Raw genomic sequence first — 25,125 nt, 5'->3', positions numbered from 1 at the left:
GATAACCCGGCGAGAGCCCCGGAAAAGCCGTGGGGCATGCCATCACTTTGACCTCAATTTAAGTTTTTTATGCAGGTTTTTAGTGTTTTTAGTTTCTACGGGAGTTTGAGTAAAAATCAAAGCTTTAAAACATCTATAAAATGGTCTTGTTAAACCAGTCACTAAATCGAAATCTTAATGCTTGTTCGATTCCGCACATATGGAATTGAAATTTCGGTCTATTTTCTGCACCATCTTAGTGGGTTTTATCTAGTAAGGTAACTTTTCGGTGAGTCAAGCAAATCTTTAAGATCTGTGCTCTTTAAGGCGTAATCTCCTGCAGCTCTGCCCATTCTTCTTTGGCCGGCCATATTAATCTCACAATTCGTTATGGACACGATTCCATGGCCGCCACTTAATTAATCCTGTCACACATTGCCCAGGCATCCCGCACTGTCTCTTGCCATCTCTTTCCGTGTATGGCCCTCTCCCTCTCTCCTCTCCAGCGGCTGTTCACCTTCGTTGACCGCATGCGGTGCTTGAATTTTATGTGTGGCGCACGTAAGTATGCTACGCCATTTGGCCCATGAATTAAGCTGGGGGGATTGCGGGAAGGGATGGTGGGGCAATCCTCCTGCTTCGCCAGGACCCCTTGCACGCCTCTTGAGCAGGACACGCCAAATAGTTTTGATGCCCATTTAATAAAATTTTCTATCTATTTTCCTGTCTCAGCTCGACGACTTCTCCCTGAATTCGTTTTGTCATTTATAGTGTTTTCCCCACTCTATGGACACGCCCCCATTGGCGACTGCGGAAAACACCGCCCAACCGCCCATACCGCCCACACCGTCACAGCTTTTCCTCGACTTCCTTCTCCAAAGCCGGAAAGTGAAAAATCCCAAACGGAAATACATTCATTTGCTTGTTTTACTTTTCCAATTTCAATGCCGGAGATGTTTCCCTCTCTGTCCCACACATCGTTACATATGTAGGCAATGTGGGCGGCGAGGGCGGCGAGGGTGGTGAGGGCGTGGTCCGGGAAGCTCGTGCCGCAGTCACGTTTAAAACATTAAAGTTAGATTTATGACTTTTCGGGTTATAAAATGACTTTAGATTGATTCCCGTCACATGATGACAGTTTTTCGTTTTTCATTCGCCAACCAGCAAAAGGACTTTCCCTCCCCATCCCCCACCTACCCACTTTCCCAGGAGGTCCTGCGGCGAGAGATCCTGGGCACCATGTGCAGACAATGAATTTTTGAGTTGTTCGAAAGCCAGGCAATCGGGGGCATTTGCGCTGTGTAGCAAGTTGGGATTATTTGGAATTTCCTAAGGAGTTGCTTACACATTTGTTTTACTTCACTCACAACTATTTTTACCAGAATATTTTTGAATATATATATTACGACATAAAAACAAATTATACAGTTCCTTAAGCTTTTGTAAGTAAAGCAATAGATCAATCTTTTTAAAATCTTTTAACTTGCAGCCTGACTAAGCTTTTCCATTTCCCAGAAAGCCATATGAATTGCAGTTTTTTTCCGCTGCTCGTTGGCTAAAACGGCGCTTGCGAGCGCGCACTAATGTTAATTTAAAATTTTGGCCTAATCAAAGGCCATTTTTAATTAGCCGCCGTCCATTTGCACGCTTTTCCCCGCTGATCTGCGCGGATTTTCCGCTAACCTCAAATGCTGATGAAGAAATGCCATGACAGAGTTGCATTTCCGATGGAAACCCCTTTTGGAAAATGAAACGGGGCCATCGTGCATTCATTAGCGTGTCGTTGGGATCTGCTTTCCACTTTCAACCACTCTTCTTCACTCCTGCTCCCAGTCTCTCCCTCTCTGTGGGCAAATGGAAAAGTCGGAAAAGTGGGAAAAGTGGGAAAAAGGAAAATCAGTGGCAACCGGACCGCGATAGAGTTATCAAACGTAGCCACAGCGAACTATTAATGAAGGTGGCGGTGCGGGGGGTCCTGATGCGAATCCCGGGGGGAAAGTGGGTGGAAAATGGTGGGTGGAGAGGGGGGAGGTGTGGGTTACACTTTACGTGCCACTGCACACATTGTGGCCGAAAAGGATGGCAAGATGCAGAGCGTGCAGAGCGCACAGAGCGAGGGAGAAGGATAGATTTGAAGCGCTAATTACGTGGTCATTAATTGCGCTAATTATTTTTCATTTTGCCCCCCCCCCCCCTTCCTCGTCTCCCTGGCCACGTTGCCCTCAGGTTTTCAATTTCCATCCATTTCCATTTTTGCGTCATTTGCATTCCGTTTGTTCCTTGTCTCCAGATTCCCCATTTTGTTGTCCTGTTTTTTACGCCTTGGTATTTTCAATTTGCAGCCCGTTGTTCCCGAGGGGGGAATGCAAAAAAAAAAACAAAAAAACGGGAAAAGCAGCGTGGAAAATGAAAATGCAATGCAGGCAGGTGACTTTTCCTCTGTTCCGTTCCATTCCATTGCATTTCTCGTTTATTCGCATTTTTTGCTCGGCTTCACTTTTTCAGTGAATATTTGATCACCATTCCTTTTCTAGTCGCTTTAAATTTTTATTTATTTTTATTTTCCGTTGTTTTCTTAAATGAGTCTTTCTGATTTTAGTACTTGTTTTTATCTTTAAACTTTTGCCTATTTCGCATTTCTAATTTAAAGACTTTTCCAATTTTAAATGTTGATTTATTATTTTCAGTAATACGAAAAGACAACTTTCAATTGACTTCTGTATTTAATATTTATCGAATTATTGGGAATATGATTTATTTTGTACGTAACTTTTTTGCATTTCTGCTTTTAATGCATAACTAATTGTTTTATATTCTCGCTCGGAAAATCCCATTAATTTCATTTGAATATTTCAAAATAAATTGTTTCATTTCCGTTGAATTCCCAACAGGTATTTTTCACTTCGACTATTTTCCCTCACAGCGTTTTCCGACACCATTCCCTCCCTTCCTCACCTCCGACCACCCACAAAACACAACCCACCATCCACCACCCACTGGTTTCTTGTTGTTGTTATTCAGATTTTTTCATTACGTCCATTTTCTTATGCACATTTCTGTAATAAGAAAATGCGCATGAGGTAATTTTCCTGGCTATTTGCAGCATTCTACAAATTGAGCACACTGAAGTGCGGGGCAAGTGCTGTGGATGATGGGGAGGGGCAGGGGGAGGGCTAAGACCGGTGGCAGGGGCTTTGGAAAAGAAGGTGGAGTGGGAGGAGGAGGAGGAGGGGGCGTGGCAAGTGAATGGTTTGGGGTAAGCCGCAAGTGACCGACATTTTGTGTCATCGTCGACCAGAAATGAAAATGGCTAAAACCGTGGCAACGGAAAGATGAACACGCTGCGGGGGCGGGGGCGGGGAGAGGAAGTGCTGGGGGCGTGGCATCCGCCCAGAGGGAGCGCATGGTGGTGGGGGAGGGGTAGGGGGAGGGGCGCCAGGGAATCGGTTGTGTTGGTGTCACTGGTAATTTGATGAAAATGATGCCACCGCTGCTCCATTTTACACTTGGCGCTAATTGAAAGTTTCATCAGTGGGAACGAGCTGGGTATGGAAAAGGCAGAAGGCAGAGGGGGCGTGGCATTTGTCAAATGGAAAATGAGGCAAAATAAAACCAGAGCAGTGAGCATGGGATTTCCTTTGAATGCCAGATGATCAAAAAGGATAATTGAAGGAGATTAAGGCGGATTAATTAGATGATGGGATAATGAAGACTTAAGGTGACTTGCAAATTCCTCAAGTCAGCAGAGGTTTAATGAGCTCAATTTGAGAAAAACCAATCAATTCAATTCAATTAGCAAACTGAAAACCATGGAATTATGAGTACGAGTACATTTCCAAAGCTCTCTATACCAAAATGTACGAGTATGACATGTGTTTGCTTTCCCTTAATCCCTAACAGGGATTGCAATTTGGCGGTGAAAGAAGCTTTCTGGAAAAACTGAGACTTCAAGCAACAAATACGCTAGTGGAAAAGCGGGGTTTTTAAGACAAATTACGGGAGTGGGACATTTGAGCACACATGTTTCCAAAGTCATTTTCTTGGCACCCATTTAGGGTCTTTAGTTATCCGCAAAAGTTTTTGGCTCGGCATTCCGGTTTGTCTAATGAAATAAATGCGAACTAATTATTTATTTAGATCTTGCTCCCTCGCTCGCAGTTTGCTCAGCCATTCAGTGAAGAGGGGAAAACTTTTCATTTGGCTGTCGGCGCAAAAAGGCCAACGGGAATTTGGGAAAGCCGAGGAAAGCACAATTTTCGGGGCACACATAAGAGGGCATCACCATCATCGCCATCATCATCATCATCATCGTCATCATGATGATCATCATCAGCGTTTTGGAATGTTTCAACAGTTTACACAAAACTTGAAATTAATCAGAAAATTGTTTGGCCAGTCCAAACTGCAATTTGCAGTTTTTGCCGGCCGCCAAGTTGAGGGCAAATATATGCTGGCGCACTGTTATGATGACCAAAGGACCAGCAGGACATAATCTGTGACACCGTGTATCCCAACGACCACCATCCACCCATTCCCATCCCATCCCAACCCAGCACAACCCCATTTATCCCTTCCATCGCCGCCTTTGTTTGTTTAAAGCTCAAACAATCGAGGAAAGAGAAGGATTTGGCGGGATGTCCCGATGTCCTGGACTTGGGCGGGCACGTATCTAATTTATGCCATCTAAACAAAATACAAACAACAAAGGACCAACACAAAAGTTTTCCTTACCACCAGGACATGTATGTGGGTGTTGCCCGATTCGGCTATCTATAAAACGCTTTTCCACCACGTCTCTTTGGCAAAGTGTTTTGTCTAACTTTTGTCTTTCGGCTTTATGAATTGTATCTTTTACGGTTCTGGTTCTGGTTCTGGTTTTGGTTCTGATTCTGGTCTCTGGCTGGCTGCCGTAAATAGCTCGATATGATTGTTTGTCTGTCTCCCGATATTAAATACAAATATATATAGATATATATTATATACTTTTCGGGACCAGGGGAAATGGAGACATAAACGGACAGTTGAGAATTATTGCCGATAAAGTTGAGATTGGAAGGGACGGACGCAGACGCCGTGACTTGGACAGATTGAACATGTCGCCGCTTTTCCTCTTGCCGGCGAAAACTGTTACGCTCCAATGTCCCTTATATATGTACGTAGATTCTATTTATTTTCGTTAAGTTTTCTCCCGGACGGACTGGCGAGGCGTGTAATTCGAAGCTTGCCACTCCACGGGGGTCGCCGGTCCTCTTGAACGGGGTAAGATGCTAATTCCCCGAGGAATCCAGAGAAGTATACAAACACTCTAATATATATACATATATATATACATACATATCATTTTATATAGTGAGGTGGACAAAATGTGCACGATTCTAGCGCAATTGTTGAAGTTTCAATGGCTGCTGGGCCAGCAGTTTTAATCCTTTTAATTCGGGCTTCAATATAAAATAAATGTAGTTTATATTTGTATCAATAGAACTTTAATTAAATTATTATAATTTATTGTTATTATAAATTACTTAAACGAATTATGATTCGGCATATAAATAAGTATTGACAAGTAAAAGTAATTAAATTTAACAATTTAAACGCGTTTCAATAGTTTTGAACCAATTGGCACTGCATAAGCGCCACACAACACTATTTCTCATAGTTCCTAATGTTTCGATGCCATACGGACAGATAGACGGACTGACAAACGGACGGACAAACGGCCAGTGCTGCAATATGCATCATTAAAATATTTTAAAAATTAGGCAACAAACCTTTAGAGGCCTAGGACTGAAAAACGAAGTTAAAGTAAGCATGTAGAATATAGGAAATTAGCAGAGCTGTTCCTTCGTATATCTGTTAGCCCTTCCATACGGACAGATAGACGGACTGACAAACGGACGGACAAACGGCCAGTGCTGCAATATACATCATTAAAATATTTAGAAAATTAGGCAACAAACCTTTAGAGGCCTAGGACTCAAAAAACGATGTTAAAGTGCGCATGTAGAATATAGGAAATTAGCAGAGCTATTCCCTCGTATATCTGTTAGCCCTTTCAACAGCTTCGGTCTCATTTTTCCCCGACGGTTTCTGGGTTTTTCACTAATATTTTTCCTTCTACGGACTTGCAACACTCTGAACTTCTATGCCACACTTGGCGAAGCTCCTTGGCCACACAAACGAGTATGCAATATGCAATATGCAGGATATTTCCCCTGTGTGTGTGGCTGGGTAAATATTATTTGACAACATTTGGCTTTGCAAAAAGCCAAACGGCAAACGGCAAACGGGAGCAGATGTGGCAACGCCTTATCCGCATGTCCGGGGGTGTGTGCTTAAGCATGTGTCAAGTGGCCGCCATTGTCGAGGGAAAAGCGAAAAGCAAAGAGCGAGGAAAGTGCGAAAAAATTGCGAAAAAGTGCAGGAAAAACTGTCCGCAAACTTTGCATATTCGACTGCTGCTTGCATTAATCAAAATGTTAAATAAGAAAGTGGAATTGAAATTGATTTGCAGGCGAGAAGGCAAATCCTCAATATTATTCCACCTTTTTGAGCGCCCCAAGTGGCAGTTGCAACATCATTTATACTTCGGCACCCGGTGGGCTGTGCGACACCTGACAAAAGGACACTTTTTTCTGCTCCTTATTGGACATGGTCCAAGGACTCGATCTGCAGGAAGTTTGCCCCGTGAAAAACTGCAACAGCATTCGTTTATCGCCCCTGCGAACATTGATTGGCAAGTTGACTTCGAATTTGGCGTCTTGCTTTCCTTATTTCCCATCAACTTTCAGTTTGATGGGGATTGGCTTTATAATGCAGAACGGCGAGGGAGTTCGGTTGACAGTGAGAAATCGCTTGGGAAAGGCCAGAAGTACTCACAAACTATTAAACAACTCATTTACATACGTACATATATCAAAAAAACCTTATTTACAGACAAAGCCGATAAATATGTTATAATGTTCCAATATATATAGATAGAAATAGGATTTAGCTAAAGGCTAAGTGCGTTTAGTTAGTTTTAAATCTTGAAGACAGTTTGTCTGCTCTCGAATACCTAGTTGTGAAATTCCCAAGTGTCTGCAACGCACTGTGCCCTGTGTTTCCATATCGCACATACATCTGGCCATAAAAAAATTGGTGTCGAGAGCTGGGTTTGTCGATTGTCGAGAGGTTCGCCTTACCGCCTCACCGCCTTGCCGCCCGTCGCCTTTCGCTGGTAATGCGCTAATTAAAATGCCTGAGCTGTAGCAAAAAGCCGAGCATTTTCCTGGCTCTCAGCTGCAATGGAATGCAACTTGCCACTCGAGTGTGCATGTGTATGGGTGTGTGTGGCTGTGTTTGGGTGTATGGCTGTGTGTGTGGCGGTTCTTTGGGGAAATGGGAAGAAATAAGTGCGAGGGGGTTCTGGGTTCTGGGTCCAGGGGATAAGCTTTTTGACTTGCCACTTATTAACTTGCCAAGCAATTATGGCCTGAAGATGGAGCTGAGAAAAGATTTCAGGTCGTTGGACCTTTTCCTTTTAGCCTGGTTTCGCTATCCTTATCCTTATCCTTATCCTGCCGATGCTTTCTCTCTAATTGCTCGGTGCCCGGCGAAGTTCCAAGGGACAGGTGCAGGAAGTCCTCGCCCGTGTATGTGCTCCTAATAGGTAAGAGTTTTCCAAAAGACAGACAACGTCCGACCATCTCCATGGATCCAGAGATCCAGATTCGCATCCACATCCACATCCCATCCACACTTCTCCCCTCTTCTCCGACTGGCTGGCTGTCATTATCTGCATCAGCACGCGTAAACTTCGTTTGCACCAAAAAAAAAAAATAAAAACAGAAAACAGAATGAAGAAAACACCTAAGAAAATAGAAAAAAAAAACATTTATAAGGACAAAAAAGGAACTCTTGAAATATGGCGAGGAAAGCTGGAGGAGGGGCAACTGCAGGCGGAACAAGAAGTCATTTCTTTTAAGCTCAGCGGAGGCACTTTGCCAGGTGCATTTTGAACTCGCCGCCTTTTGCCTGGACGCACAGTGGGACATGTGTGGAAAAGGAAAATTCAAGGAAAACCAAAAACAGCTGAAAATAATAAACCAAAGTAATATACACACTCTAAAATGGTCTTGCCCTTTTCTGCACCATAACTTTCAAAATGAATGGTTAAGGTGTAGAAAAACTACGAAAATGCATAACTTGGATTACGCTAATATTTTATAATATTCAATTTAATAAAAATTAGGGATATTTGTGTCTGTACTATCTGTACTTATAAATATATATTTGCAATGCCGCCTTCAATAAATGGAACACAATTGGCAGCAAAAGCAGCAAGTGCACACATTATTGTAAATTTCGTGGATTTGGTTAATGCCTTTGCACTTTGACCATCTTTTTCATTTGGCTACCTGTTCTTCAATTTGCAGAACTCTTTTAGGGCCTTCCGAAAAATCTTGCTACATTTTGGCTCCTTCAAGTGGAATTATTTTTATTTCCCACATCATTTGCTGCTGCCTCTAGCAATTTTTTGGTTATTTATTTATGCATGTAACATGCCACACACTCACCTACTTACCCTCTTCCATCTCCTCAGAGTCCGCTTCTCTTTCTCGTTTTATTTTGTGTTTTGTGTTTTTTTATTTTTGGTTTCATTTCATTTCCTCGGCTTACTTTCTTCCTTCCTTCATGATGCGTTTCCCCGCACCGCCGGCGCAATTCTAATGGGAATTTACAATTTTTCACCAAAAAGCGAGCTTTTCCTCCTGCTTTCCGCCAGCGTTGTTTCTTGCATAAAATGAAATTGTATTGCATTTTCCCCCATTTTTTGTGTTTGCTGCTTTATGGCTGGACACAGAATTGCTGCCTCGGCACTAGAGCACCAATGAGTGCACTGCGAGAAAGTACGAGAATCTAACCATCATTTTTAGAAGTCGTTCTATGGAAGTACGAGTATATTCTGTTCTATTAAAGTGCCGGAAGCCAGAGTTTCACTTTGATAGGATGTGTGACCAGATGTCCAACATATTCCCAATCCCAGCACGTACTGAATATGTAATCATTCTTACAGCCCATATATTGATGTGGGAGAAGCCCAGGGCACAATTTAAAGTGTTTTTATTTGAATAGTTTCTACCTGTGTACCCACCTACTAGGCAGCAGCTCCAGTTACTGCTACTCCAGTTGAAAGTTGCCGCTGTCTTGGGCTTGGCTTTTTATGTCCATTGCTCGCCACTCTCCAGTGAAGCACAATGGAAAATCGCGAGAGCAACATGAAAATTTATGATGCATTTCTTTAGCTGTCCCCCACCCACCCACCGTTTTCCCCTCTATTCCGCCCTTTTTTGCTGCCTGCTGCTCAGTACAGTACTCCCTCGCTCAACTCGTTTCTGTCGCAAGTCGGGCTTTCAAATTATTGCAAACTTAAGTGAAATTTATATAATTGTAATGGAATTTATATTAGATTTTTTCCTTGCTCCACTAAGGGAAACTGACAAATGGTTGGATGCAGCCCAACGAGCTCCCAGTCCATAGGGAATACCATTGTCAACGGCTTCATCTCGTTCTCGTTCTCGTCCTCGTTCTTGTTCCCATTCCCATTGCCATTCTTGTATTTATTTTGTTTACATTTTGCTCGGCCAGATGGCAGAAAATCTGTGACACAGATTCCGTTTTATTTATTTCGATTACTTAAGCTCAAGAATCATAAAAATAGTTTGAGTGAGCCAAGGAAGTGGAAGTGGAGAAAGAGACAGAAATTAGCTGGAGCTTAAGCTCGGACAAATAAAGGAAATTGAAAGGATCTCAGCGGGCGAAAGGAAGTCTGAACTGAACTTTCAACAGCAACAGCAGCAGCAAACTTATTTGATTGAGAGCAGTGCAAAATTGACATTTATTGTGGAGGGTACAAATAAGTGGCGAAGTGGGAAGTGGCAAGTGAGCTTGGCAAGTCGAATGGAGATGTTGAAAGTGAGATAAAGTGGCGGCAAATGTAAATGGTCAAGGGGCAACTGAAGTCCCAACGATGTCTCACTCTGTTTATTTGTTCATATTAGCGGAATATGCAATTTGTTAAGCTAAGGAAGGTGTGGAATTTATTTAAGTTTTAGAAGTGACTTTCAGCTACTTTCAGCTGTTTTCATTAGATAAAATAAAAATTAGTTTTGCAAAAGATTGTGTTTCTGTTTACATTTAAAATTTAAAAACAGATTTCGCCTGTCTGCGCAGAACTTTAAAGTGATGAGAGTTATAGATTGGCAGATAAGAAAGCAATGGCAGGAAAGGCAGAGGCATACAAAGGACTTTGGAAATCCCAAGTGAGGAGTGGGCTTTCAGATGTTTTCCTTTTTGTGGCCATCATTTGTGGATGCTGGATAATAGGGAAAAGAAAAGTGTGGCAAAATGCGAGCAAATAGTTTTCCGCTTGCCGCCGCATACAATAGATTTTCTGAGGGTGGATTAAGGGCGGCGGCGGCGTCTTCTTTATCAATTTTATCTGTGAAATATATTTCCGAAACATTTGCCATTATATTTGCATTAGTAGCCACAGCTTCCGCTGCCCCTTTCCCCTCCCCTTTCCGCCTTAACTATGAAATGTGCCTCAATTCGAAATCCTTGCCTTCTTTTTTGTTGGCCTACGGAAAAAATGTTTTTGCCATCCCTGCACTTGAAAAAAATACCCGCCTCATTCTGATTTTATAGTAAAGTTCAAACAAATTAGGATTAATCTCAATAAGTATTCTTCAATAGGGTATATCTTTATGTTGTTTGTTTGGCGGAGTTCAATTAAATACCTTGCTAATTAGCAGAGATGTCAAACGATAGTACATATCTTGCGAAAATAAGCATATATTTTGTACAATACGTAAAATATTTAAAATGGGTTAGAGAATTCTCTAAAATATTTTTCTATATGTGGGCGGGCATCTCGTGCTGGACAGTTTGACGCCAATAATAAGGAAAAGGACGCAGCCGAGGCATTCATAGAACTATCTTCGCACACCACGCCACATACATACATATATGTTTGTACATATGTATATACGTGTATTGCCACTGAGTATATATATGTGTGTGGTCTATTCCCCAGCGGAAACTGCTTATCACACATTTCCACACAGCCTCGCAAAATCACACACACACCGAAAGCAAATACAATACAGGAGGAATGGCAAAAAATAAAAGGAAAAAGAAATACACTATGGTGCGGAAAAGGGGAGTCTAGTAGAGACTAGTAGAGTAATAGCACAAAGAATGATGCGTAGACATGATTTCCGTGCGGTTGATTTCGCTCTCTGTCTTCCTTTTGGTCGCTTACACTGCTTTCGATGCAAGGCGGAAATTGTTAAATGGAAATTTCCATAAATTTCGAATAGCATGGGGCAGCAGCTGGATGGATGGATCGGTTTCAGCGCAGGAACTGGGCCTGCAAATTGTGTTACTGTCGAATATCTTTTAGAAGCATTTTTCTTCTGCCAACTTAGATGATATTGAGTGCAGTCTTTAAAAGAATGGCGTTTGCAGTCTAAAGTTTAGGCATTTCCATGTGCCTTACATTAATAGCCTAAATATGGCTGAAGAGATCGTTGCATGGTCACTTCACCAAACAAGGTCACCATATATATTTTATAGACAAGCTAAAATTTCTGGAAAAGGTATGTTTTTGTACAAATAAATTAGGCAAGCGTCTTTTAGTCTTCTCTTATTGTACCTGTGAGTTTCCCATTCGCAATTCTTCTCCTCTGCATACTTTCTTTACTGAGGTTTTTTGCTTTTTTCTCATATTTCTTAGAGCCCAAGCTCCACTGTTTTTAGAGGTACTTCCTGCTGCGCAACTATGCGCTTGGGGATTTAGTTTCTGGTACCTTTTTGTGCGTTATCTGCATGATTTTGCATGCGGAGGCCGAAGAGTGCCGAGCGGCGATAGGGACTTTCAAAGGAGCTGGAGCAGGAGCAGGAGCACGAGGAGGAGGAGGAGGCTGCCTGAAGTAGCATGTAATTCATCTTATTCCCCAAAGACAACCACACCAGCGACAAAGGAGACACGGACGCTTGAGCTCACAATTCCGGCGGGTGAATTTCCCGCGCAGATGGGCGTGCAGGAAAATGCGGAGGAGGGGCGAGCAGAACAGGAGACAGTCGAAGGCGTTGCTGTCGTCGCATTTTGTGCGTGTCTCCATTGGGACATAAATGCCATTTGTGGCATGGGGCAGGCTCAGGCCAGACACGCGCCTCATTATGTGCCGCCCAGCTACTACTTCCGTGCTCAACACCACCTCCCCTCCCCTCCCCTCCTCGGCCAGACCCAATCCCAATCCCCAATCTCCTTTTGACGCATAAAATGCGTAATGAATTTTAGATTTCATTTCAATGGCTCACAGAAAGAAAGTTATGGCCACAGGCGCTCGAGGATTTGGGTTTCCTTGGAAATAACGCCATTCCACCTTTTCCTGCTTTCCCTGCTTTCCCTGCTTTTCCTGCTTTTCCGCCTTACCGCCCACCGGCAACTTTTATTTGACCGTTAAGTGCGTGAAGAGCAGCCGCCAAGTGTTTAGTCCAATGGTCTGCAAATAGTTTTAGGTGATTCCCCAACTGGGTGTCGCGACAAGTGCCATCAGTAAAAATCCCACGCTCCACAAACGGTTAAGGATTAAGGATAAGGGTGTAAATGTTTTGGCCACGAGATTGAATGTTGCAAATATGAGTGAAAAATACATTTTAGCCAACAACAAAGCTGATTTGAAACTAAAATTTCTGCAAGTCAATGCGGTTGCATTCTGTGTCCCATTAGTTGTTGAGTTCTATTGTAGTAGTAGCCAAAATGTAGTAAGCAATTGGCAATTTTGTAACACTAAGTGATGCAACAAATTTTTCTATTGGATAAAAAAAACTCAGCTGAGCACAAAGTCAGAAAATGGTGCAAAACAAGAAAAGAAAAGAAGTAACCCGCTTACTCAATCAATTAGAGCCACATTTTAATGGCAAACAACCAAATGGAAACTCGCTGCACCTCGATTTCCCTCTGTGCGTTGCACTTGAACCTCAGGCCACGCCCTCCTGCCGCACGGAGGGCGGGGGGCGGGGAAAGCGTAACTATTCAAACAGCATTGAGCATAATTTTTCATTCAGGGTCTTTGGCTGGGCTCTGTTCCCATTTTGAGCGCTGCGGCTTCGTTTTTATTATCTGCCGCAGAGCAGACAAAACACCACTTTTTTCGCCCGCAAACATAATTTTTCTTGCTTCTAATGCCAGATAAACGCAGACAAGAAGTGAAAAACACGAGGCCACCAGAATAAAAAAGCTAAAAAATACTACAAAATACAAAAAAAAAAAGAAAAACTAGAGGAAAACTGGAAAACCGAAAGCCAAGAAAACGAAAACGAAGTTGGCAAAAAGTTCCTTAACCCCACAGCACAGCAGCCATCATATTATTTTCAACATTTATTTGCCATGCGTAAATAAAAAAAATAAACACATATATATATATATATATATATGTATGTATATGCATATATATACATGAGGGAAGGGCGGATTTTTTGTGCACTTTTCAAAGGCAAAAGTGGTAAAGTAAAATGGAAAATGGCTTTTCCAAGCCGCCAACCACCCCCTCCCACTTCTCACCCACTCCACCAATAATAAATGCAAAACTGCACCGGGCAAGGAGGATTGCATTTTAGGTAAACATGGAGCCTGGCAAAGGAGCTGCTCTGGGAATTGGGAAACTGTTTGCTGCGGGAACGGAGAGTGGAGAGTGCGGAGTGCGGAGTGGGGTGGACCAGTGGGTGGTGGGGCGCAATGCTGCGGGTTAAATGGGACGGGGGCACTGCGGGGTTAAGGCGTGTCCTGGCGCTTGTCCAATTGACGTAAATCGTGCACAAGTTTTGGCAGCCAAAATGACTGCGGCTAAAGCTGGAGACGAGACAGCCAGAAAGAGAGGGGCAGACGAGTGGAGAGCGAGACGGGTGCGACGGGTGAGCAGGCGGAGAAAGAGAGGGAACGAAAGGCAAGAGGTCAGCAAACTTGGTGGCTCACAGGCTGCCGCAACACCCATCGATTCTCGCATTTCACAAGCTGTAATTTAAATATCGTCTTGAACAGCGCTGTTGGTGTAAAATAGGAATACATCGGGTGCAGTATTAAAATGAAGATTGGAACATATGGAATATTAATGTAATACAATAAATAAGGTAATAACATTTTCATATAGCACCTGACAAGTTTCCGAAAATGAATTAAATCCTGTGGTGCAAAACTTGCTTTACTAAAGAACATTTTTAATATAGTTATGCAAACCAAAGTTAAGATCACAAAGGCTCTTCTAAAGTTATCGTGCTGGGGAACACAACTTGTCTGCCACTCAGTTTACATCAAATTTTTGTACAAAACAGAGCGAAGTTTGGTCTAAAAACTTGTAAATTGGGCTATTTTTTACACCTCTAAATTTCGAAGCGTTCACTTCTGTTATTGTCGCTATGGATCAGTCGAACTTCGAGGTATCGATGGTCGATGGTCAGACGGAGTCCAAGGAGCCAAGAAGGGCGACGACGACAATCCAGACGTTTCCCGGGGCATTGGAAACCGATTCCGGATTCAGTTCGGCGGTAAGCAGCGAAACCTCCGTGCAGCCAGCCCCAGCCACGCCCTGTCTGCTCCGCCTCCGATTGGCGCAGCAGAGGGCGCCGACCGAGCGGCACGTCGGCTTCCATGCCGGCGTTATCGATAACGAGCACATGAATCGGCGCAAGTCGAAGTGCTGCTGCATCTATCGAAAGCCGCATCCTTTCGGCGAGAGCTCGTCCTCCACGGACGACGAGTGCGAACACTGTTTCGGTCATCCGGAGGTGCGAGCTCGCAATCGCCTGGAGAAGCAGCGCAGGCAGGAGCAGCAGAGCGGGTGCAGCTGCTGTCACCATCACCATCGTCTACGCAGTAATCGGCATAATCGGAATAATCGACCGCCTATCGAAGAGATCGCACAGCACAAGGACGATAAACAGGCCGAAGAGGAGGAGAAACCGGCAGTTGATGCTGAAAGCCCTTCACAGCTTTTAAACGAGAAGACTGTTAAAACATCCAATTATCCTCAGTGTAAGCCAGAAAAAAAATAATACAAATTTCCACTTCGAAGTAATTTATTTAAATTATATTATCGTAAGTGTAAGTGTCCGATTTCCATTTTAGTAACCAAAGAGCGAAAAATAGCTGTCAAGGCGAACAGTGTGGATAAAGTTTTGTATCTCTGGAAATGATGATCTCCTTTAAATAGATATATTTAGTTTTCCAGCACGAGGTTTAATAACTTTGCTCGTTCTTCAAGGATAACTCGCTCAGTGAAAATAACTCTCAACTTGTACGCGAGATGCAACATATGGGCTTTACTCACAGAGATAAGATCAGAAAGATCACTTAAATATGTTAAGTTCAGCAGAGGTTCTAAATCTGATGCAATACCTTTTACGAAATTTAAGGAAGTCGTAGAGCAAGTGCTGCTGTTTTTTTGGAAACATATTACAATTGTAATGGTTTTGCTATATTCAAGTCATATGAATCCGTTCAAACACATATGTACATATATGTATATCTCGCGCAAGAGTCCAGAAAGTGCTCTTGTTCCCTGATCTTTATGGACAGTGTTCTAACTTAATTAATTTTTTCACGCCACATCTTTCACTGTTTCTCTAGCAGTTTTCCCAGGCGGCGGCAAGCCGAAGAAAGCCCGCTTAGAAAATGCTATCCTGTTCCTGTCACTCAGCGGGCAGAAAACCGCAAAAAACTGTCACACGCCCCGCCCCGCCCCGCCGCGCCTTCTCCAGCAGTCACGCCTACCTATACAGTGGTGTCCTGCGGAGGGGGAGGGGGGTAGGTTTTCAACATGTTTACGCCCCAGAATATCCTTTCCCCCGCCGAGGAAGCGCCATCGTGTGTCTATTGATTGATTATGCGAACTGTCTGCGCGAACTTGTAACTAGATTAATGAACTTTTTGCCGTGGATGCAGTGCAGCAGAGATGCTCGCAAGGGGGAAACCCCCTTTGAATGGCAGCCCCACACCCCCATGCGAAATCCCTCTTGAAAGCAGCACTCTATTTGAACTCCGTCACTGTGTGGAGTGGGGGAAAATTTAAGTTGCCAGCGAAGCGAATGTGGAACTCGATGAGGCGGGCGGAAAATGGGAAGTGGGAAATGGGAAATGGAAGCGTTGCTGTGCTGATGGCTTTGTGGTTGTCGCCCTGTCATCCTAATCCCTAATTCCAGTTGCGTTTGCAGCTCTATTTTAAATTGAAATATCAGATGCAGATCTACCCAGAAATCTTTACAATTCAAGTTTCCATTGCGCACTAGAATAATTTCGAAAAAATATTTACAAAAATATATAAAAATTATTTTATGCCACACATTTTTCAGCTCCTAGTGGGGACTAGTTTTAAAGGCTTTTAATTTAATTTATTTCTTTATCCTTGCGTTCACGTTGAATGCAATTATTCGATCTATATTAAGCTTATTTGTGCAGAATTACCCCTTCCACATTTAATTACATAATTCATTTCGGCGATTTAACCTTACTTAATTCACAGTTACGGCTGCTGTTCCGACTCCGCGTCTAGTTTCAATTCCCTGTTTAATCTGCGAAATATTTCTGTTGCCAAATGAAGCTGTGGCTGACAGGGGCGTGGTGAGGGTGTGAGAGGGGGCGGCAGGCCTCCTGAAAAGGGGGTTATGCAATCCCGAGCACATGGCATGACACAAATTTTGTGGGAAGAAAATATTAAAAAAAAACCCGTACAAAAAAGTGGAGCGAAATATTTCTGTTTTGGTTTTTGCGCTCCTTCTGCCAAACTTTGAACCCCTATGTGTGTGTCGGTGTGCTTGTGTGTGTCTCTCTGTATGGCTCTGTATGTCTCTGTGTGGCATTAAGCCACAACTCAATATGTGCGCCAGTGTGAGTGCGTATCTGTGTGAGCCAGTCGCGTTAGCCGTTTTTATGAGGTCTCTTGGCGCTTGATTCCGCGGCCCCAAGCCGCATTTGAAGTGCCTCCGCAGCAAGAGGAAAATATATATCATATATATCATATATGTGATATATATGATATATATATATGATTTGCATAACTCATACATGTGTGGCCATATCCCCATACGAGTATATGCCGTATAGCTCTTGCCTTTTTAACTTGGTCAATGGGTCGCCGTCAACGAAGCTGAATGTTTCCTCTTCTCACATTATTTATTTTCCCTCTTTTCCTCTTTTTTTTTGTACTTTTTTGTGCTGCGCTCTGCTCTTTTCTCCGCTTTTTCAGTTTTAGGCAGGACGCTGCGAAAAAGGACGAAGGATCTGTGCAAGGCAAGTTGTTCCTTCTCCTTCAATGATTAAGTTGATGAGGCCGCGGATGACATCAAAAAATGGTTGCTTTGAACATGAAACAAATGCAAGGCATAAAAGGGGACAAATTATGAAGACATACATACAAACATCCTCGAACAAACGCATGAACCAAATAAAGAAGCTCTTTACGCTTCAATTTCACTTAGCTTTTGGTAAATTTAGGAGCTTTTCTCAATAGATACCGATGGAAATTTGGTGTTTCATCAAAATGATTGGCAAGCAAATAAGTGTTTGCTTAATATTTTACTTTAATCCCGTAATTAAAACGATCATTTAATTAACTGAAAGATGAAATATAATCGGGGTAGTCCCATTTTCGACTTGAGCAACAAGTTAGTGCCATAAACTCTGCTCTAATTTCACTCACCAAGTGCCATTTAAATTAATCCAAAGCCAGCTCGGGGGTCAGAAAATAGGGCAAATGATGGCCAACACCTTGTCTCTGTTGGCCATAATCCCCGAATAGCTTTGAGGTCAGCAATAAACAATTTGCGAGCAATTCCACAAAAATATTGTGGTTAAATGTAGGAAAATGTAGAAAATGTGCTACAAGCCCAAAGGACCCGAAACTCAAAAGACTCGCAAAATGAACCACAATTAAGGGGGTGTATGAGGAGCAGGGATTTTTAAGAGTTTAAGAGGGGAGTGGTATCTGCTTTTCACCCGCTTTTCCAGCGCTTTCCCTTGACCAGATACAAATAATGAGGCAGACCACAACAATTACAGCAAACAACAAACAACGAACAACAAACAAACAAACGGAGCGGAGCGGAGCAAATAAAAAATATAAATCTGGAAAAAATAAAAAAGCAATTGGGGCAAAGGAAGCTGGGAAAACACTGGCACGAGTTTGTGCGAGTACGGCTATGTGCGTTTGTGCCAAAGTGAATAATTTCTTTTTAATTTCCACTTAAGTGACTTTTAAATGCTTCACATACCGAAAAGGAGAGGGGACTCGGCGAGGCGCGGTAAATGGTAAATGCAGGGAAGCCAAGGTGGCAAGGAGGCAAGGAGGCAAGTGACGAATGGGGCCGAAAAAGAGGGAAAAGCGGGAAAGCGGGAAAAGCCAGCCAGCCAGCCAGACGACACGTCACTTTGACGCCCTCTGGTGTTGGAGATTGGCAGGCAAGTGGAGGAATACCCGGCGAGGGGCTGGACAGGGGGGCGTGACAGGTGTTGACTGGCGGCTGACCCCGTGTTTGATTTTCCCCCAAGTCACTTTGCCTACTCGGGTTTATTCCCGTCTTACTTCCGCCTTCTTTGTGACTGGTTAATTCACTCACCAATTAATATAATTATATTGCCACCCACTTTAATATTTGCTAAGCACTTGTTTCCCCGTTTATTTCCACCTGCTTTCTAGACCTTTTTATTGGGCGTTTCAATTAAATCTACGTCTTTGAATTTTTAAATTCAATTACGTGTTGAAAGTCTATCTTCCTACTGCATATTTCATTCGATTTCTCTGATATCAATTTAAGTCTACTTAAAAATAAACGATGTATTCATTTCATTTTGCCCAAACAAAATAACAGCCTTTCATCTAAACTCATTACCCATCACCCATCCCTCATATTTTTATTTCAGGCTCTTCATCGTATCATTTGACTACCTCATGATTCGCAAATTTAACGCCCGCTCTTCATTTTCCTTGCCGTTTATGTAATTGACTTCATTGCCAACAATCGATTCAAGTACAAAAGCAGCCTCCTTCCTTTGTGCCCATCACTTGGGCTTTCTGGCGCTTTTCCCTGTTATTTATGGATCACAATTTGAAGCATTTGAAGGCTTTTGAGCAATTTTTGAGTATCGAAATGAATCCCACTTGAGAACGCACAAAAAAATTCGTAAATGTGATATGCAAATGGGGTCGAGAGTGGAGGCTGTGGTTGGGGGCGGCATCGACAGCTGAGTCAGCGACAAGAACAACAAATAAAAAGCAGTGAAAATGCTGCATAAACGGTAAAATAATGGCCGGAAAAAGTTGGGGGAAAATTTGAAGAGGGGAGAACAAGAAAGTCGTGCGTGTTTACCTTTTAATTGTTTGGCAATTCATCGTTGTTAAAGGTACACGCAAGTTACTGCCAAAATCAAGAAGTGTTTTTCAGCTACTTAATAAATTTTTACAAAATAATTCAAAACTAGGATACAAGTATACTATGCACATTTAGAGCAATATGTTAATACAACCCATTAATTCCCAATGCTTAACCTTAAGTTACGCATACGCCCTGAAAAATTAAGTATACGGCTAAGACCTACAATAATTAAACCTGCTTTATTAAGTAAGCATTCATTTATACCACGAAAAGTTTAAAAATAACTGGCAAAGTATGCATTCAGTTTCCCTAATTAAAACATCCAAAGCCACTTAGTTCCGCCCGAGCCACCGGAACCAAGTTGCGTATACGCCCCGTGCATCAAAAGGGGCAAGCAAAGCTGGCCAAAGCTAGCCAAAAAGGGCAAACCGTAAACATAAATAAATAACAATAAACAACAATAAAAATTGACTCCTCGTGGCATTCCTCCACCGCCACTTTGACCAACACAAATCATGGGAGCAAATCATGCGAGCCACCAAAAACATACACACCCGGAGTTCGGGTCACGGGGGTCGGAGGTCATCTTTACGCTGATGTCTATGACATTATCAGCAGAATTTATTAAATGACAGACACATAAATATATAATATATTAGGCCATAAATATATGGGGGCAGGCAGGGGAAGGACTTAGATAGCCGCTGGTTGTGCGACGAATGTCGACCAGCGAGATACCCTGGAAATGTGAGAAATGTGAGTACATTCCACCAATTACTGAGTCACATGCAGCGAACTGAATATATTTCCTTTGTGCAGGGTATTTGAGGGAAAAAATCAGAAAAAACAGAAAAAACCAGACAAGAGCAGCAAAAAAAGAATACATAAAAACGAATTACAATATTTTAATTTGATGTTATTATTATCGCGCACACATGCTACACATGCTCCCTCCCCCGCAATATTATATACATTTTTTTGATATTTTATTTATTTTCTAATGGTTTCGGGGAGTGCGAAAATAATGGCGGTGGCGAAACCACACACACATGTATTTCTCTCGGGGGTGTTGTGCTATACAAACGAAATTATTGACATCTAAATTAGAGGAATTTGGGGTCTCTGACATGCTATTTTTTTTTTGCTATTTGGGTGCTTCGTTTTCGCTTAATTTCGATTTTATTCCGTTTGATGTTGCGCCCCGATTGGAAGTGTTGTTTAAATGCAAATAAATCTTGATTCACGGAAAATTCGGCTTTTAAGCTCTTCCCCGTTTATTTTTCGCCCTGTTTATCACACATCCGCTGCTAACCGTTTTAAAGTCGCAGTTAATTCGCTTATTTTAATGGAGGTTCGTCCTTAATTTTGTCCTTAAAACCACCTTTGATTGTCCTTTATAATTGTATTTTTTTATTTCTATTTGAAGTATACAAAATGGTTACTTTGCATATTTTTATTACTTATTTTTTTATTGGAAATTATTATTTGTGTCTATGCTTTAACTTTTATTATTTTTCCGAATTATCTCTCTTCGAATACAACTTGTTACTATAAAGAATGTATATTTATTTATTTTAAGTATTTCTGCGATGGCCAGAAAAATAAGGAAAAATCCCTGTGCAACGCCCATGTCTCCTGTGCGGTGTGAGTGTGTGTGTGTGTGTGTGCGAGAGGCGCTTATGTCTTTGTTTGCTACGTGGCCTGCTTTTGCCGCCCCCTTGGCGCCCCACCCCTGCCGCATTTGCCAGCCCCTCCCGCCGCGCCTCTGTTTACTCCTTACAATCAGTTACAGTCTCAGCTGTCAATAGATTGTTGACATTTTTTCCTTTATACTTTCGCTTCGGCGAAGGAGACGGCAGCAGGGGTTGTGGAAAGAGAGTGTTGTTTGGGCCATGTTCCGTTGGCCGTTTTTTCCTTTTTTGTTTACTGCTTAAATCTGCCAATTTACTCGTTTACGTTTAGGCTTTGTGCGTGTGTGTGTGTGTGTGTGCGTGTGTGCGCGGCGAACTGGGAGGAAAAGCGGGCACATGTGTGCGGAAAATTAATATCTGTGTCATTTTTTGGGTTAATAAGGCCAAATTGAGTATATGTGCGAGACACACTTAATTATCATCATATTTATGGCCGTCACGGGGCGACACTCTTGGGTCCCGTGTCCTGCGTACATTTCCCACGCTTTTCTTCGTTTTTTATGCCCGTTTATTATGATTACGGGTAATTAGGTCTAATTTCTAATAGGGCGATATCTTACCAAGCCTCCAGTCGAAGGCGAACTTTTTGTCTATGAGGGAATTTAAGAACTTACTAGAGGCTGCACATTATTTAAAATGTATTATAAGAATATAAGATAGGTAAGGCAGTTTTTAATTTCCACTTCCTCATCATCTACATTACTCTACACTATTGTTCAAAGTGGTTAATGGAAATTGCCCTTGCTGTTTCTGCAACTTTCGCTGGGGCGCCCTGTCTATTTCCTGGTGTCGATGATAAAGTAGATTAGAGGCAATTTAGTATGCGTCGGAAAATGACTGTTGAGAAGCCATCGACAGATGTCTGTCGTCGTCCCGGCCATAATATATGTGGCTGTATAAGTGGGTCTGCCTCCATATCTTTGCCGATGTCTCAGGTCAGTGCGAATGTCTAATCTCCGGGCTGACTGTCTAATCGCATTTGATGATGACTCGACTTGACTCCACTTGATTCGACTCCATTCGATTCCATTCCATTCGCTTCCATTCGACTCACTTCGCTTCAATGCGACTTGACTTTTCCCGGCTTTTCCCCGCGCTTCCCTCGCAAAATCCGGACTTAATCAATCATTGGCACTCCGCCTTTGCGCTCTCGTTCGCTTCCTGAACTTATCTATTCGGTTTCAATTAATTTTCCAGCTATGCCTTTTATGCCAGCTGCATTGGCCACAAAATTTTGTTTGACCAAAAGTTAAGGCTTGATTGGGGAATCCCTCAACTTTGAACTGACCGAAAACCCAGGCAATCGAAAGTTTGTCAAGTGTTTAGGGCAAAAGTTCGGAAGTGACCTGAAAAGTGTGTTCGGGGAAATTTGATTCGATTAGATGGGATTTTTGGTCGTGCTTTTATTTTTATTATTTTGCGTATTTTTCAACCTTTGTTGAACAATATTTTGCGGCGCAAAGTTTTCCTCTGCCTTTCCTTATGACAGGCACACAGGTGCAAACAGAAAGTAAGACAACGGGAACAGCAGCCTCAGAATTTACATAAAAAAGTTTGTCATGCCCGAGGAAAAGCGGGTAAAAGCGGCTGAAAGCGGGTGAAAGCGGGAAAAGCCAGCACATGCATGTTTTTGTGTATATTAAAACTGAAAACGCTGCAAACGCCTGGGCATCAGGAAAAGTGCCGTTCCCGTCTCCGGGTTCAACGCAACTGTCTGCGCCTTCCAAGCTCCCTTCAGGTGCGCATATATATGCATGATCATGTCTGGATTAGCTTGATGAAAGCAAAGACTCTGGCGAACAACAGCTGATGGGAAGGCCGGGAAGGCCGGGAAAGCCGGGAAAGCTGGAAAAGCTGGTAAAATGTTAACAGTCAGCGCCAAGAAAATGCCGTCACGCAAAACACTGAGACGCTGACAATGTGCGTTTTCTCCTTGCTTGTTTCGCCAGTGGAAGTTCGTCGAAACTGCGCCGTTATACCCTTAGTTTTTCTTTAATAAATATATAATATATAGATTAGTTTATTGCTCAGATTCATTTTGTCTATCAAACGAAGAATTAAGCACTGAAATCGACGACTTTTTATAGCTTAATTTCATGCTTAACTATCATACATATAAATTTTAACTTTGCTAGAATTTGTATTGTGTTATTGTTTATTGATCATAAGTTTTAGGCAGTTTTGTCATAATGTTTAGTTAATTTTTGACTTATTACCTTAGCTTCCATCCTTTGACATTTTGAGTTTGTTATGAGAGTGAACTTTTCCCGCTCGTAAAGGGCACTTAAAGGGCGACTTTAGCCGCGTTTTCCTTCCCAACATGTCCTTACATGTGTGTAAGCGCATTTTGCAACGTGTTAGGGGCTCTGACATGCTGACGGCAACATGCAACACAAGCCACCGAGCGCGGCAGCAACATCAGCAGCACATACGTGCCACGTATCAGCAAGGGCAGGGGGGAAATGGGGAAACGGGAAAAGCCTTAGCTACCAGCCATGAAAATCCTTCAGAGTCGCGTCGAAACATCCGCGTGACGACGTCATCGTCGTCGTCGTCGTCATCGTCATCGTCATCGTCCTTGTCTTCTATTGTTGCTGTTGTAGCCAGTGTTGCTGTTGTTTCTGCTGCTGTTGCTGCTGCTGCTGCCGCTGGCAGACGTTGCTGCAAAGATTTACGGAAAGTTTACAGCCTCAGACATTTGTTGTGGCTTTTATAAATTGTGTCTGTGCGTGGGTGCCAAGGTGTCTCCTCTGGGGGCGTTGTGGCTAAGGGGCGTGGCTCGGCTGCCTTTGTTGCACTGCAGTAACAGCAGCGGCAGCGGCAGCAGCAGCAACACGGAACACGTTAAGCGCATTGCCATTTGTGCCACATCACGGCGAACGGCGAGGGAGGTCCTTCCTTGGTTCATGGGAATCCCCGCAGCTGGCACAAGTTGTTCAATTCAGCAAACAAAACAAGGCGGAGAATAAATAGAGAAAGAATACTACATACTCATACATACATATACGAGTAGAGGCAAAAATAAAACACGAAAAATAGCCTGCCTTTGTGCAACCGAATGGCTTAAGCGGGATTTATCGGCATGCCGAAAGGTGAGTTCGATTGATTGCTCGATAAAGATGAGCGATGATTCGGGCCATTGTTGTAAACGAAATTGTATGAAGCCTGTCGCTCAGTTAACTCTACAATTAATCAGTGGCTAAGCGGAAATTATTGTCAAAAGACTTGGCTCTTCCTATCCACTTATCCATTTGCAACACTTAAATAACTACCATACCCAAAAAGAAATTATTCAGCAACGTTAATTGAACGTGATAGTTTCCCTTTCTCTAAACTCAATGGCTGTGCCAAGTGTGTATATACCTCGAGTCTTAATTTACAGACTTATTCGCGATCCGTGCATCCATCACGCATCAATTTTTCACATTTATCGATTACGCTTATTAATCATTCCCTTTCAGTGCGATTCGATTCGATGCACCTTTGTCGACTCGATGCTGATTCCATGCTGAATCCTTCGGCTTAAGCGCTTTCAGTTTGTTAAATGCGCTGCTGGCGAATTACATTCCCCGTCCCCGTTCCCCTCGCTCCACGTTTCCCGTTCCCAATTTGCCTGCCACTTGCCACCCACACTTGGCGCCCACTTCCTGACAGGACACAGATGTTGCCGCGGCCGTGCGACTGAGATGGATAGCTATGCTCGCGTTGTAATTAACATTAATTTCGTATAAACTTTGGCACATTGCGTATACGCCATGTGTGCGAGTGTCACTCGCAGTAATATTATCATGCAGCATACACTGAGCATTTCACACTTGAAATCATTACTTTCTGCATAAACTTTTGTAAGCAGGAGAATATACTTATGTGGGTATTTGTGTTGTGTTGATATGCCATCCCATTGTTAGGTAAGATAACCCAAGCTGTGCTCCTTTTTTTCTCCCAGTGCCGAGGTGATACTAAATTGCCGTACCGCACAAATTAACTGCGAGTACAATTGTTTTACACATTGTTGTCTGGGCCGTTTGTAAGCCAGCAGCAGGCA

The 25,125-nt window shown here is 42.8% G+C and overlaps 1 protein-coding gene and 1 pseudogene across 1 annotated transcript; both read left to right on the top strand.

The window, feature by feature from the left end:
- Positions 1-1,726: 1,726 nt before the first annotated feature.
- On the top strand, positions 1,727-2,336 carry LOC122624291 (annotated as a pseudogene).
- An 11,960-nt stretch (positions 2,337-14,296) lies between these two features.
- LOC122623535 (E3 ubiquitin-protein ligase PPP1R11) lies at positions 14,297-15,143 on the top strand. The gene is made up of 2 exons (XM_043802742.1): positions 14,297-15,055; positions 15,124-15,143. Exons 1-2 carry the CDS (start codon positions 14,440-14,442, stop codon positions 15,126-15,128), a joined length of 621 nt encoding a protein of 206 aa, XP_043658677.1. The 5' UTR covers positions 14,297-14,439; the 3' UTR covers positions 15,129-15,143.
- The last annotated feature ends 9,982 nt before the right edge of the window (positions 15,144-25,125 follow it).

The sequence above is a fragment of the Drosophila teissieri genome, chromosome X (assembly GCF_016746235.2).
Source record: "Drosophila teissieri strain GT53w chromosome X, Prin_Dtei_1.1, whole genome shotgun sequence".
Taxonomy (NCBI): domain Eukaryota; kingdom Metazoa; phylum Arthropoda; class Insecta; order Diptera; family Drosophilidae; genus Drosophila; species Drosophila teissieri.
The sequence above is the reverse complement of the archived record's forward strand: the minus strand, read 5'-3'. Positions and strand labels throughout refer to the sequence as shown.

Excerpts from the sequence above, each read along its gene's own strand:
- LOC122623535 (XM_043802742.1), top strand. The coding sequence starts at position 14,440 with ATGGATCAGTCGAACTTCGAGGTATCGATGGTCGATGGTCAGACGGAG.